This window comes from Vicia villosa, linkage group LG3 (genome assembly GCF_029867415.1).
Source record: "Vicia villosa cultivar HV-30 ecotype Madison, WI linkage group LG3, Vvil1.0, whole genome shotgun sequence".
Lineage (NCBI taxonomy): Eukaryota > Viridiplantae > Streptophyta > Magnoliopsida > Fabales > Fabaceae > Vicia > Vicia villosa.
Window position 1 is genome coordinate 62,435,112 of NC_081182.1, and position 12,315 is coordinate 62,447,426.

Consider the following 12,315-nt stretch of genomic DNA (forward strand, 5'->3'; position numbering starts at 1 on the left):
CTTCATTGAAAGTTTTTGCCACAAGGCTGGTTAAACAAACAAAAACATCTTTATCATTCTAAGCGCCATAAGTGGCATGGCCCAGGGCTTATAATGAAAAGATTTTCAAACAAAAAAACAAACAGATGTATGTGATGATATAGATTAGATACATCGAACATTGAGATGACATTTGTCTCTTTTCCTTTGCTTCCACTAGCATAAGTGGGAACTACGATTGCTCTGACTTTCTCAACATCCCTTTGAGAATACGTAGGCACAAGGTCGATCCTTGGCGAGCAAAACAAAACTTCTCCCTCAAACCACTCAAACCTTAGCACCCGTAGACCCGAGCTACAGATGCTCTGATTCCCTCTAAGGGATATGTATGCAGAGGATCGCGATGATCTTTGCGAGCATAATCAAACAAACACCTTAGGTCCCGCCTATTTCACAAGAACCTCTCAATAACATGGAATGAAAAACAAAGTAAAGAAACCTATAGAGTACTATAGATACGTTGGGTGCTAATACCTTCCCTTCGTATAACCAACCCTCTTACCCAAGATCTCTCCCCCCACTTTTAGGTTATTGCAGCTTTTTTCCTTTTCCTCCTTTGGAAATAATAAAAAGTTTGGTCGATACAAAAGAAAAATCATTTTTTGAGCACTCGAGCCCAAAGAAGGCATCAGGTGTCTCATCCCGAAAAAAGGATAAACGATTTTTCGCCCGCGACAACAACCTTGAAAGGTCACTACCATGAGCATGGAATTTTGGCACTTAAATTTTTTTCAAATTCTTCAAAATGACCATTTTTCAAATCCTTCTTGATTTTCATGCTTTCTTTTGATCCAATCCATCCCATCTTCCATATTTTCTTGAAATAACCATACTTGACCAAAAAATTTAAAAGTCAAACTTTGACTTTGGTCATTTGTTGACTTTTTTTAGCAATAGAATCAAATCTTTCTAATCTTCAATAAACCAAACTCCTTGAACCAAATGAGGAAAATGAGTGGACCACAAAGAAGTATTTGGAGCCCTTGAATCATTTCTCAAGCCATAATATCATGTTTCGGTCAAAAAGTCAACATGAAGCTGACTTTGACTATAAACTCTTATTTAGAGGACATGATACCTTGATGAACTTGAATTGGTGCAAACTCAAACTTTGTTAATAATGAGAGGGAGTCTCTTGAACACCATGAATGGATGAAGGAGCTTGATATATTGAGGCACACGCAAAACCCTTATTAATCCACCACTTGAACTTCTTGGTTCAACAATACTATCTTTGTTGTTGCTTTTCTACTTGTCTACGTTGTTCTTGCCTTTGCCTAAATAACTATTCTTACATTGGGAGATATGTCGTGAGTTCACATGGAATAGAAAATCATCTTCCTCTAAAATATCCTCACAAATAATTTTGATGTCGCTTGCATACAACCAGTTTTTTTTTTTGTTCACTCGTGCCCTTCTCTAATTGGGTAGCTCAATAAGCTTTTCCTTGTTTGTCGTCAATAAAGTTAGAAACCATATGAGTGAATGATCCTCCAATCGTTATTAGCCTCTCTAAATCAAGTCTAGCATTTCCTTGGAAGTGAGTTACTTACAAGACAATATTTATTTTAGTTTAATCAATCATTATTTTAATTCAAGAGACAAAATCTTTACTTTTAAATATTAATTTTTTCTCCATCTCATAATTATATTTTTCTTCTTTGTGTATGATTAGTTAATATAATTAAATATATATGATTACTATTCATTTTTTTTAAACAATAAATCATTTCAAATTTTGCATTTATATCTAAAATTTTACATTTGTATTTGATACTATCTAAGTGTTATGACATAAAAACTCATTCATGTGTTATCACATTAACAAATATTTTTTTGTTATTTTTTTTTATTTCATGATTATTATTTGAAGATTCTAAATTACTACATATTTTTTTAGTTATTTACACAATATCATAATTAAATTACCTATCCTCAAAATCCACGATGTTGGAATTGCAAAGCATTATGAAATTGCCTATGAAAATCTTTTTTTCTAATAGTTTATTTCCATTTTATATATACAATTTGGTCAAACTTTTATACTTCACATTATTTCGTAACATTCAAAAAATACTACACCACAAATAATGCACTTATGCGACAGCACAGAGTCTCTGACTAGTTAAGTCTAGAAAGAAAACACATTATCTGACTCCTCTTAACTCTGGATTGGATTATAACTTCAACATGAAGCTTATAGCTTTTTCTCTTAGCTTTCAAATGCATATTAAAACGCGTCCAACAGAGTCTCGTATCACAAGTTATGATCTGCACAATGAGAAAGTGTCAAATTGCTGCTTATTCAAAAAATAAGTAATGAAAATAAATTTAAAGCAAATGACTCGTTCGACTCGAAGTTTGGTTGAATCGGTTGACGAGATTGATCATTTTCTTCACAAAAGATGCTGAATCTTAGCTTTGCAACAAATGGCTAAGGAGGAAGACACCAATCTTCCCAAGGACTACGTGGTTCCCATCGTTGAGGAACTGCATAGTAGCATCGTACATCCGCCCATAGCGACTAATAAGTTTGAACTAAATCCTTCTCAAATAGGTATGATCCAACAAGATCAGTTCTCAAGTTTACCTATTGAAAACCCAAATTTGCATTTGTCAATTTCTGTTGACAATTGTTGTTCTTTGAAGGCTAATGGCATTGACTAAAATGTCATCCGCCTTTGATTGTCCCCATTTTTGTTGCAAGATCGATCCCGAGCTTGGCTCCAATCTCTGCCTACGAACTCTATAACTTTTTGGGCAAAACTTAAAGTTGCTTTCCTTGCTATGTATTTTCCACCAAGTAAAATTGCCAAAGTAAGAGGGAAACTCAACAACTTTAGGCAGGAAGATAGAGAATCTTTGTTTGATGCGTGAGACGCTTCAAGGATTTGTTAAGACTTTGACCATTTCATGGGCTAGATAAGTGTTTAGTGATACATACCTTATATAATGGTCTCCTCTATTCCACAAGAAGGACTCTCGATGTGGCCGTTGGTGGTGCGCTAATGAACGACCCCTAAGACATGGATTACAATTTGATTGAGGATTTGACAAAGAAACACCATACGTGGGGCAATGCCCATGAAAAAAGTGCTAAGTCCCCTAAGAGAGGTGGAAAGTATAAGGTTATCCAATTTGACCATATGAACGCAAAGGCTAATGCATTATATCATAAACTTGAAAATTTAGTTGTAGCTTCATCCACTCATTTGAGACTCCTACCACTCCTACGTGATCCTTCTGTGAGCTTTGCAAGATAAATGAATATTCCGTGAACTCATGATTTTGAGAGAAACACACTCTCAAGACTCAAACCTCCACCGCTAGACCAGTTTTTAGGGGTTTATAACAAATTTATTTTTTATTTAGATTGTATATAAAATAAAAATAAATTTATTTTTCATTGGAAGAATTTATTATTAGGATAGATTTCAAGAAAAGAAAACCGTGGACGGATACTCAAAAATTCCAGTGTGCGGTCTATGGGCGGCGCTGTTAGGTTAAAAAAATACCTAGTGGCTTGTGCCGTTTCGATTCATATAAACAATCCATTTTCTTCGTGAACCATCAATCTTCTTCACATGTAGTAACTACAACCGTCTTTGAAAATCCTCTCCACCAACTACTGCAACATGTGTAGACCTGTCAATCATCCTTCACACTCACATATCAACACTGATGAAGTGATAGATCCATTCACAATCACCAGCTTTGACATTGAAGGACTAGATCCAGTTACTATAAGAGGAAAAACCATGTCGGTTGGGAAGATGAAGAAAACCAAACACAGAACCAATAAGTTGAAGTTGGAGAATATTCCAGAGGAAACAGAGCTATATGTTGATAATAGTAATGAAGATACTCATCATCCAGGAGAGCTTGAAGAAGCGTGTATTCACTTGGAGATGGATTTGGAAGTATTGAGGAAGTCCATTGATGTAGGAGTTTGTGTACTCTGTCTCGGCTTAGGCTACATGGTTTCTACTAAGTTGCGACCGCGACAGATATTTTCTTCACTTTTGTCATCATCATTTTTCTTCTTATAATATGCATAGTTGAAAGTATTACTATTCAATTTCTGCATACATCCAGCCCAAATTCAGTTTCGCGAGTTATATAGTCTTATCTAGCACAACTGCATCATTCATTTTTGAAGATTTTTGTGTGTCTCTATTGGCTTTGATGAATCAATCTTGCTTGTTGGTTTTTGGAGGGGTAAATCTGTATTTTGGTATAGATTAATTTTGCTAATATAAAAAAAAAATGATACCTTAGTCGAACGTGTGAGGACATTTTGAGACAAGCGAGATTCCTAGACCATTCATTATAATGGTGTTTTGGGTATTGCTTCATACCATCATCATACTAAGGATCCTCTCCATTTCTTAAAAGAAATAGAGGTGTCCATTACTATAGTTTAAGTGTAAATAAAAAATATATTGATACGCATTTCTAAAAATTGTAACATTAAGTATATATTTATACATTAAAATCATAATAATGGACATCTCCATTTTTTTTGAGAAATGGAGAGGATCTTTACTCATCATCATAGTGGTGTTTAAGGCATTGCCTTTGTTTTTCCTTGATTAGGGGTAGGCCGCGCCTCTTTCTTTGACTTTTGATAAGGCTCATGTGGAAAGATTATAAAATAAAGTACAAAAATTATAAAAGGTTCGATATACTTTCATAAAAAAAATAACACCTCAAATTAATACCGTGTGTGTGTATATATATATATATATATATATATATATATATATATATATATATATATATATATATATATATATATACCTTCAAATAAGGTTAAAGTTTTTATTTTGATTGAAAAGAGGAGTGAGAAATTAATAATATAAAAACTGAAAATGGGAATTTTTATTTGATTTATTTGCGGCGGTTTTGAACCGCTACGATAAAAAAATTAAATCCTAAGTGTAGTCGCCACATACGATGGCGATTTGGTCTTTTTTGAGGTGTAGTCGCCACCTAGGATGACGATAATGTGTAAAAAGTGTGAAAAAAATGGCCATTTTAGTAATTAATTTAAAACATTAGTTATTTACGTAATTTTTTGAAAAAAGTGGCTACTTTAAAAAAAATCTAGGCAAAATATCTCTTTTGGTCCCTTATCTATACCTTTAGGTTCACTTTGGTCCCTTAATTTTTTTTCGTGCCATTTTAGTCCTTTAAGTTTCTTAACATACCCATGTTAGTCCTTCCGTTAGTGAACCGTTAGTCCAAGTTCAAAAAAAGTTTCCAGATGGCAGTTTGTATGATCACGTGGGTAAGTGGAGTCCAGATGGCAGTGTGAGGCATACGTGTACAACCAAAAAAGAAAACTCTCCTCTGTTCTCTCTTCCTCTGTTCATGTTCTTTTTTCAATTTTCTGCAGAAAAGCAAACTCTCCTCCTCTCGCAAAAACAAAATTTACAAATATGTCGCTTCAAGTTCTAAACCTCAAGAATAAAGTGTATCACTGTTGGAGGTATTAAGGAGGTCTTTAATGCATACATAGCATTTTTTCCAGAGTGTCGTGGTTAAGCAAAATGAATATGTGTTCCAAACAAAATGAATCTGTGTTCCAAGCATCCAAGCAAAATGAATCGGTGTTCCAAGCATTTCCCTGCGTTTACGCTAAATCTGTGTTCCAAGCATTTCTGTGTTCAAATATGCTGCTTCAAGTTCAAGAATAAAATCCTAAACATTCAAAGTTTATATTGAAAGGTCAGGGTGCAAGATTTTGGGAAATTGATAAAGGGTTTATGTTCAATACAATAAGGAGAATCATGTGGTAACAAGAAATTGCAAGAGAAACAAGATATGCCAACCTCGACACCTTCTTCTCCGATGGTTTTTCGGCGAGATTCCAGGTGGGTTCGACTTCTTCCCCTTTTCCTTCTTCAGTGCCTCATTCTCTCCCTTCTTCTCTTTCTTCTTTTGCTACTTAATCTGGGTGTGTTAAGTATTATCGAGTCGCTTCGGTTCGTATGTAGGTGAAAGTTGCGGTTGTTGCTGAATTGTTATGCAGGTGCGTGTGATGTGAATGGGGTGATGATGTTAAGTGTTGAAGGAACAACTTCAAATGATGAATGTGATTGACTTGTTCATGCGAAGGATATGCAGATGCAAGTTGAAGGAGGTGTGGATCTGCTGAAGATGTAGGAGAAGGTGACACCATGCCAGCTCACTTGCCAGATAGACAAAATAGACAGACGTTTGAGGCAATTTGACGGAAGGGACTTCTTTGGAACATTTTGAAATTTAAAGGACCAAAATGGCACGAAAAAAATTGAAGGACCAAAGTGAACCAGGGGGTATAGTTAAAGGACTAAAAATGGTATTTTGCCAAAAATCTACATACGGTGTAAGTGTTGTAAATTGGTGTAAAAATAACTTTTCTCAAATTATAAATACATAATTCAATGTGTAGGTTTCTCGACTGGTGTTAGTTATGACTCAATACGAACTCTCATTTTATTGGAGACCAGCTTTCATTTGGAGGCTTACTTTTCCCATGTAAGCCTTTCTAAGAACCGAGTCTCATAGAGTGAATTCTTATGGACGACTTTTTTGTTGCATTTTGATGTCATTCTCGACTTTACTTAGGCCTCACTCATTACAACTCAACATCTACACTATTTTAAGCTTTGTTTGGATTGATAGAATCAGATGGAACGGAGCGGAATGGGATGAAATAAACTGATATTCCATTATTTGGATTATATAAAATCGGATGGAGCAGAGAGAAATTGAGTGGTTTGAATTCTATTCCATTTCATCACTTATCACCATATTCCTTCCCTTCGATTTGGACGGAATGGACAATTTGTCTTGTTCCTTCCTATAATTTTCAAACAATAGAATGGTATCTTCGTTCCGCTCCTCTTCATTCCACTTCGTTCCATTCTACTTCGTTCATTTTATAATATCCAAACATTAGGAAGTCCAACTATACTTTGCACCCTTCTCCGTCCTTCTCCCTTTCTAAATGGTGTAAGGTTCTTTAACTTAATTTTCCTATCTCAATGAGAATCACTCCTTCTGTGCAATTGGTAGTCAAAAAGATGTTTCTTTAGTGGAGAAATGATATGTCGTCCTATACGCCCACAGAAAGCGGGGAAGCTTTTTCACCAATTTTCCCTTGGTGTTGTCTAATCTTCGTTTGAGACATCTTAATAAAACTAGGGTCATGCTAACATGTGCCCTAAGGGCACATGTTAAGGATACTATAATTAGAAAATGTTAAATGTAATTAAATGCAATAAAGTCATATTTAAAATTTTGATACATTGAATGCACGTGTTTCAAGAAAATATTACTATAAATAATTCATTAACTTGTGCCCTTGGGGCACATGTTAGCTTTTCCCATAAAACTATTTGGGAACTCCGTTTGGCCTTGGATTGAGGATATTTCATTGGGGTGAAAATTTGGCCTACAAGTATATCTTCAAGCATATACCAAAATCATCTATTTGTGAATTACATCCAGTTGTTGGTTATAACAACCTTTAGAATGTCAAATCTTGTGAAAATGTTTCTTCTGAATATACATAATATGTTGGGACCTGTTATCTTTACCAAAGGTTTGATCGCTATTAATTTTGTGAAGTAATCTACAACAACAATTAAATATTTTAATTATCTGAGAGCCTAAAGGGCCCATGACATCCACCCCCATTAGAAAAGCAGACAAAAGGAGGACAAAACACTCATTTTGTTGGTGGGGTGATGTGTATGTCCCCATGTCTCTAACACTTACAAAACTTCTGAACATGTTCAATGACGTCTTGGTTCACGTGGGTCAAAGATACCTGACCCTCTGAGTTTTCTTATCTAAAGCCCTTCATCCTAGATAATGACCTGTTGACTCCCCGTGAACCACTTCTAGAACAATTTTCTCGTCCTTGTTTGTTAAGCACTTAAATGAGGGGATGGTGAAACCCTCTCTATAAGGACGGTCTTCCACCAAATAATCAAAGCCTCCTTATATTTGGATTTTCAATGTCTCATTTATATCCTCTGGTATCTCCCCTGTTAGGATGTACTTAGCAATGGAGGCCATCCAACTATAGGGTCATGCTTCCTTGTCTTCATCAAAAAAATCCACTTCATGATTGACGGTGAGCGGGGCTAGTGTTTCATGGATCACAATTTTGCTGTAACCTCTTACCTTAGAGCTGACTAACTTGGACATGAGATATGCCTTTGAATTTTGCTCCTTGGTATGAGCATAATTTTTACTTTGTTGCACTTGGTCATAATGGCTTTCACAACTGACAAATATTGTTGTATGATTGTATCGTCGGTGTGGTATTCTCATTTGAATTGTGATGTGACCAACTATGAAACATATTTTACTATCACTTCTTCAACTCCAATCTCAAGGGGAATACATAGTCTGGATAAGTAAGTCTCGTATTATGTCTTATTGTTGGATGCTGGGAATTCAAACATTATCAGCACCTCAAGGGTGAGGTCTTCACTAATCTCTAGTAGAAGCTCATGCTCACTCCAAAATTGACATTGTTTAGGAATTGTCTGCAAATAACGTCCACCGCAAAAGTGTCTCCTGTTCTTGTTATGTTGTTTATGCAGTTAAATTAGCTAGAGTTTCGGTATTGAGTGCATTCACGGGTTCGTTAGAGATATGGAATTCAAAGCGGTTAACACCCCCTGCGTTATTCTACCTGTTATACCCGATTTGAAATGCACTTGTCTAATCCGATGTTTCGTCCTCAATATATATTTTTTGAAATCTTGGTATCTGGCCTTGCGACCGACTAATCCAAGGGGACAATTCCCACCGTCCATTTACGGGGGTCCCATTTAAAGCCACAATAAAGCTCTGTATGGACTGGCCACACACATAAATTGTTTGCACCCAGCAGGATTCGAACTTGAGACCTTGAGAGGAGTACACTTTCAAGACTCAAGCCTTAATCACTAGGCCAACCCATAGGGGTTGGAACTTGACACATTTGATTGATGATAATAGATTTCTTAGAGTGAGAATCAATTTAAGTTAATAAAATCTTTGTGGGATTGATACTCTTATTTTTAACTCTTGTTGCTAATTTTGATTGTGTATACTTGCATATAGAAAATAGAAAACACCTTACCATATGAAACAATATAATTCTTCTTGATTTTCTCTATAATGAACCTCAGTTTAAATAATTATACAATATTATCTTAGTTTAATGCTTTCTTTCGCCTACAAAATTGAGAAATTAATTTAGATGGAAAATGAGACCTAACCGAAGATTTGAATATTCGAATAATAATATTGATGGAAAATAATCCTAAGGCTTGCAATTAAGGCTTCATACTAAGTCTCATAATTGGAATAACAACCTTTGATTTTGAATTTGAACTTTGTTGGAATTTCTTTAGGAGAAATTATCAAAATTCCAATACTAGTTCCATTTTCATGTTTGGAACTGTCGAAGTACAATTTCCAAGGCTTTAAACAAACAAAAATTTGTGTTATTTAAACTATTGTATGATCCATAATAAAATCATCAATAACTTGACCTTTTCATAGCCCTTAAAGGCGCATAAGTTAAATAATATTCAGTTAAAGGAAAATCCCATTTCCCAATCATAATGTGTAAAATAGGTTTCGATAGCATGTGCTTAATAACATCAAAATGGGAATAAATAAAAACATATGTAGGCTTTATATAACATAATACATCAGAAATACAAACAAAGACACAAATTTTCTATTGGGCTATACCTAGTTTCTGCATCATTTAAAACTCGACTAAGGTAATAAATGACTCTTTCGACTAACACACTTCCTATTGTTAGTTCAGATGCATACGCATACAACTTCATAGATGTATTTCTCATAGGAGGCAAAATAATTGGAGGATTCATCAGATAACTCTTACTTTCATCAAAGGCTTTTTGTTGTTCTTCATCCCACTTGAATCTTTCTTCTTTTTTTAAATGCAATAGTGGTGAAAATACTTTTGTTTTGCCACTTAGGTTCGAAATGAACCTTCTTTTGTCCAACAAATATGGAAGTTGCTTTTTGTTTAGTGGAGGTTTCGTAATGAGTATAGATTTTGTCTTGTTTTGGTTTATTTCTATATTCTTTTGTGAACCACAAAGCCCAACAAGTTGCCTGCATTGACAAAAAAAAGCACATTTTAATGGATTCATTTTCAGTCCATATTTCCTCATCCTCTCAAAGGACTGTCTAAGGTGATACAAATGACCACTTTTTGAAGAGGATTTGACAAATATATCATCAATATAAACTTGCATAAAAGTCTCAATGAAATCATGAAACATAGAGTTCATTACCATTTGGTATGTTGCACCAACATTCTTCCGGCCAAAAGGCATCACTACCCATTCATAGGTTCTCAAGGTCCCAGGACATTGAAATGTGGTTATGGGAACATCTTCTTTTAAAATGAAGATTTGGTTATATCCAGATTAACCATCTAAAAATACTTGAGTATTCAAACCCTACTTCTAAATCGACCAGCATTTCTGCAACAGGCATTGGATATACATCTTTTGGAGTAGCAACATTTAAGTCTCTAAATTCTATACAAACTCTAAAAGTTCCATTATTTTTAATAACAGGGACTATATTTGCTAACCATTTGACATACCTGGAAATTCATATGAATTTATTTCTCAGAAGCCTTTCAATTTCTTCCTTGATCTTTGACATCACCTCTGGTGCAAACCTTCATGGCATTTGCTTCTCTGGCTTCCTGTCAGGCCGAGTTAGCAACTTTAGTTCCACCAAATCTTTACTGAGCCCTAGCATTTCATCACAATCCCAAGTAAAGTAATCTCTATACTCTTTAAGAAACTTAATCATCTGCCTATTTCGACTTGGATCAATCTTCGCGCTTATATAAGTTAGTCTTATGATTGTCCCATCTCCTAAATCGATCTCTTCCAACGGATCTTGAGCTTGTATCCTCTTGCTTGAGGCTAATTAATCTTTTTCGAATCCAAAAGGCTCATCATCGTAAATATAATCAAGCTTCTGGCCATCTGAAACTATAATCTCACCAGTCTTCATTGTTTCATTAGTTTTAATTGTGCTGGCCTCAACAACCATTTATAGTTGGAAATCGATCTCTAAGGCCACTTTTATTATATTTTCATCCATATAGGCCAAAATTCAAGCCAATGTATTCGACTCAATCACCAATATTATTTGTTGACCACCAAGTAGTTTTGGTCGAATCTTTTCCAAGGTTGTTGTCCATGATTTCATGTTCCCATATGAAACCATGAGTTGAATGCAACTTCATTGAGTATAACACATCCACTTGTAAATAAAATCATGTTCCTGTAGGAAAACATGGTAAAATGTTCGCCAATTGTTTATCATTTTTTGTATCTATGTGATTAACATTAGTTAGAAAATAACTTTGATCAACCTCCACATTTTCTACAATCATATGATATCCAGATTAAAATCTTATGGTGCAGAGTCGAGGGTAATGGCCCTACACCATGGATCCAGTCTCGACCAACCAACAAATGGCATTAGTCTTGTGATTTTTCGTCTTCTAATTGTACCTACAATAATATCGATTTGAATAACTCCTAAAGCTTTACTAGTTTTACCTTCGTAGTTCGACAGAACCATATAATGAGGTCTTGAATTAATATCATATTTGCCAATTTTCTTTAATAAAGAATGCCGCATCAAGTTAATTTCCGCCCCTCCATCCACTAGAACTTTGTTAACTCCTACATTATCAACTTCAACCCGTATGAAAAGGGGGCTTCAAATGTTGTCTCATCCCTTTGTGAGGCCTTTCGAAAATGGCATTCTCTTCCTCAACACACCCGTTATTCATTACATAATACCATAAAGGTTTGCAATTTTCCTTTTCTGTAGCTAAACACTCATCTTCTTCTCCAGTTACGTTGGTAATCTGGCCAAATCTATGGGTAGAACATTAATCATATTACATATTATATCTAGTTCACCTTCAGAACCAAAACCAAAGTTATCTGTCAACATAGGTTTTAACTACTGGTGGAAAAGGAGGAAACAATCTTTCCATTATAGGTTTTTTCGCCATCTGAACTTTCGTCAGTGCCTGGGAATTTCCACTCTTACTCGATTCTGCAGTCTCAAACACATCTTTCTTTTTGCGTTGGTGCACTCTCCAACGGGTCTTAGTCATATGTTTGTTGCCCAAGTAATTCTCGGAAGCATGTGAATACTTTTTTGACACTTGTCAATTATCATGGTGCGACGAGCCCCGCACCCACTTCG

General features: G+C 35.2%; 1 protein-coding gene across 1 annotated transcript; it reads left to right on the plus strand.

Moving 5' to 3' along the window:
* Positions 1–3,674: 3,674 nt before the first annotated feature.
* On the plus strand, positions 3,675–4,157 carry LOC131655936 (uncharacterized). Its single transcript, XM_058925737.1, has one exon. The coding sequence runs from the start codon at positions 3,675–3,677 to the stop codon at positions 4,086–4,088; it is 414 nt and encodes a 137-aa protein (XP_058781720.1). The 3' UTR covers positions 4,089–4,157.
* Positions 4,158–12,315: the final 8,158 nt, after the last annotated feature.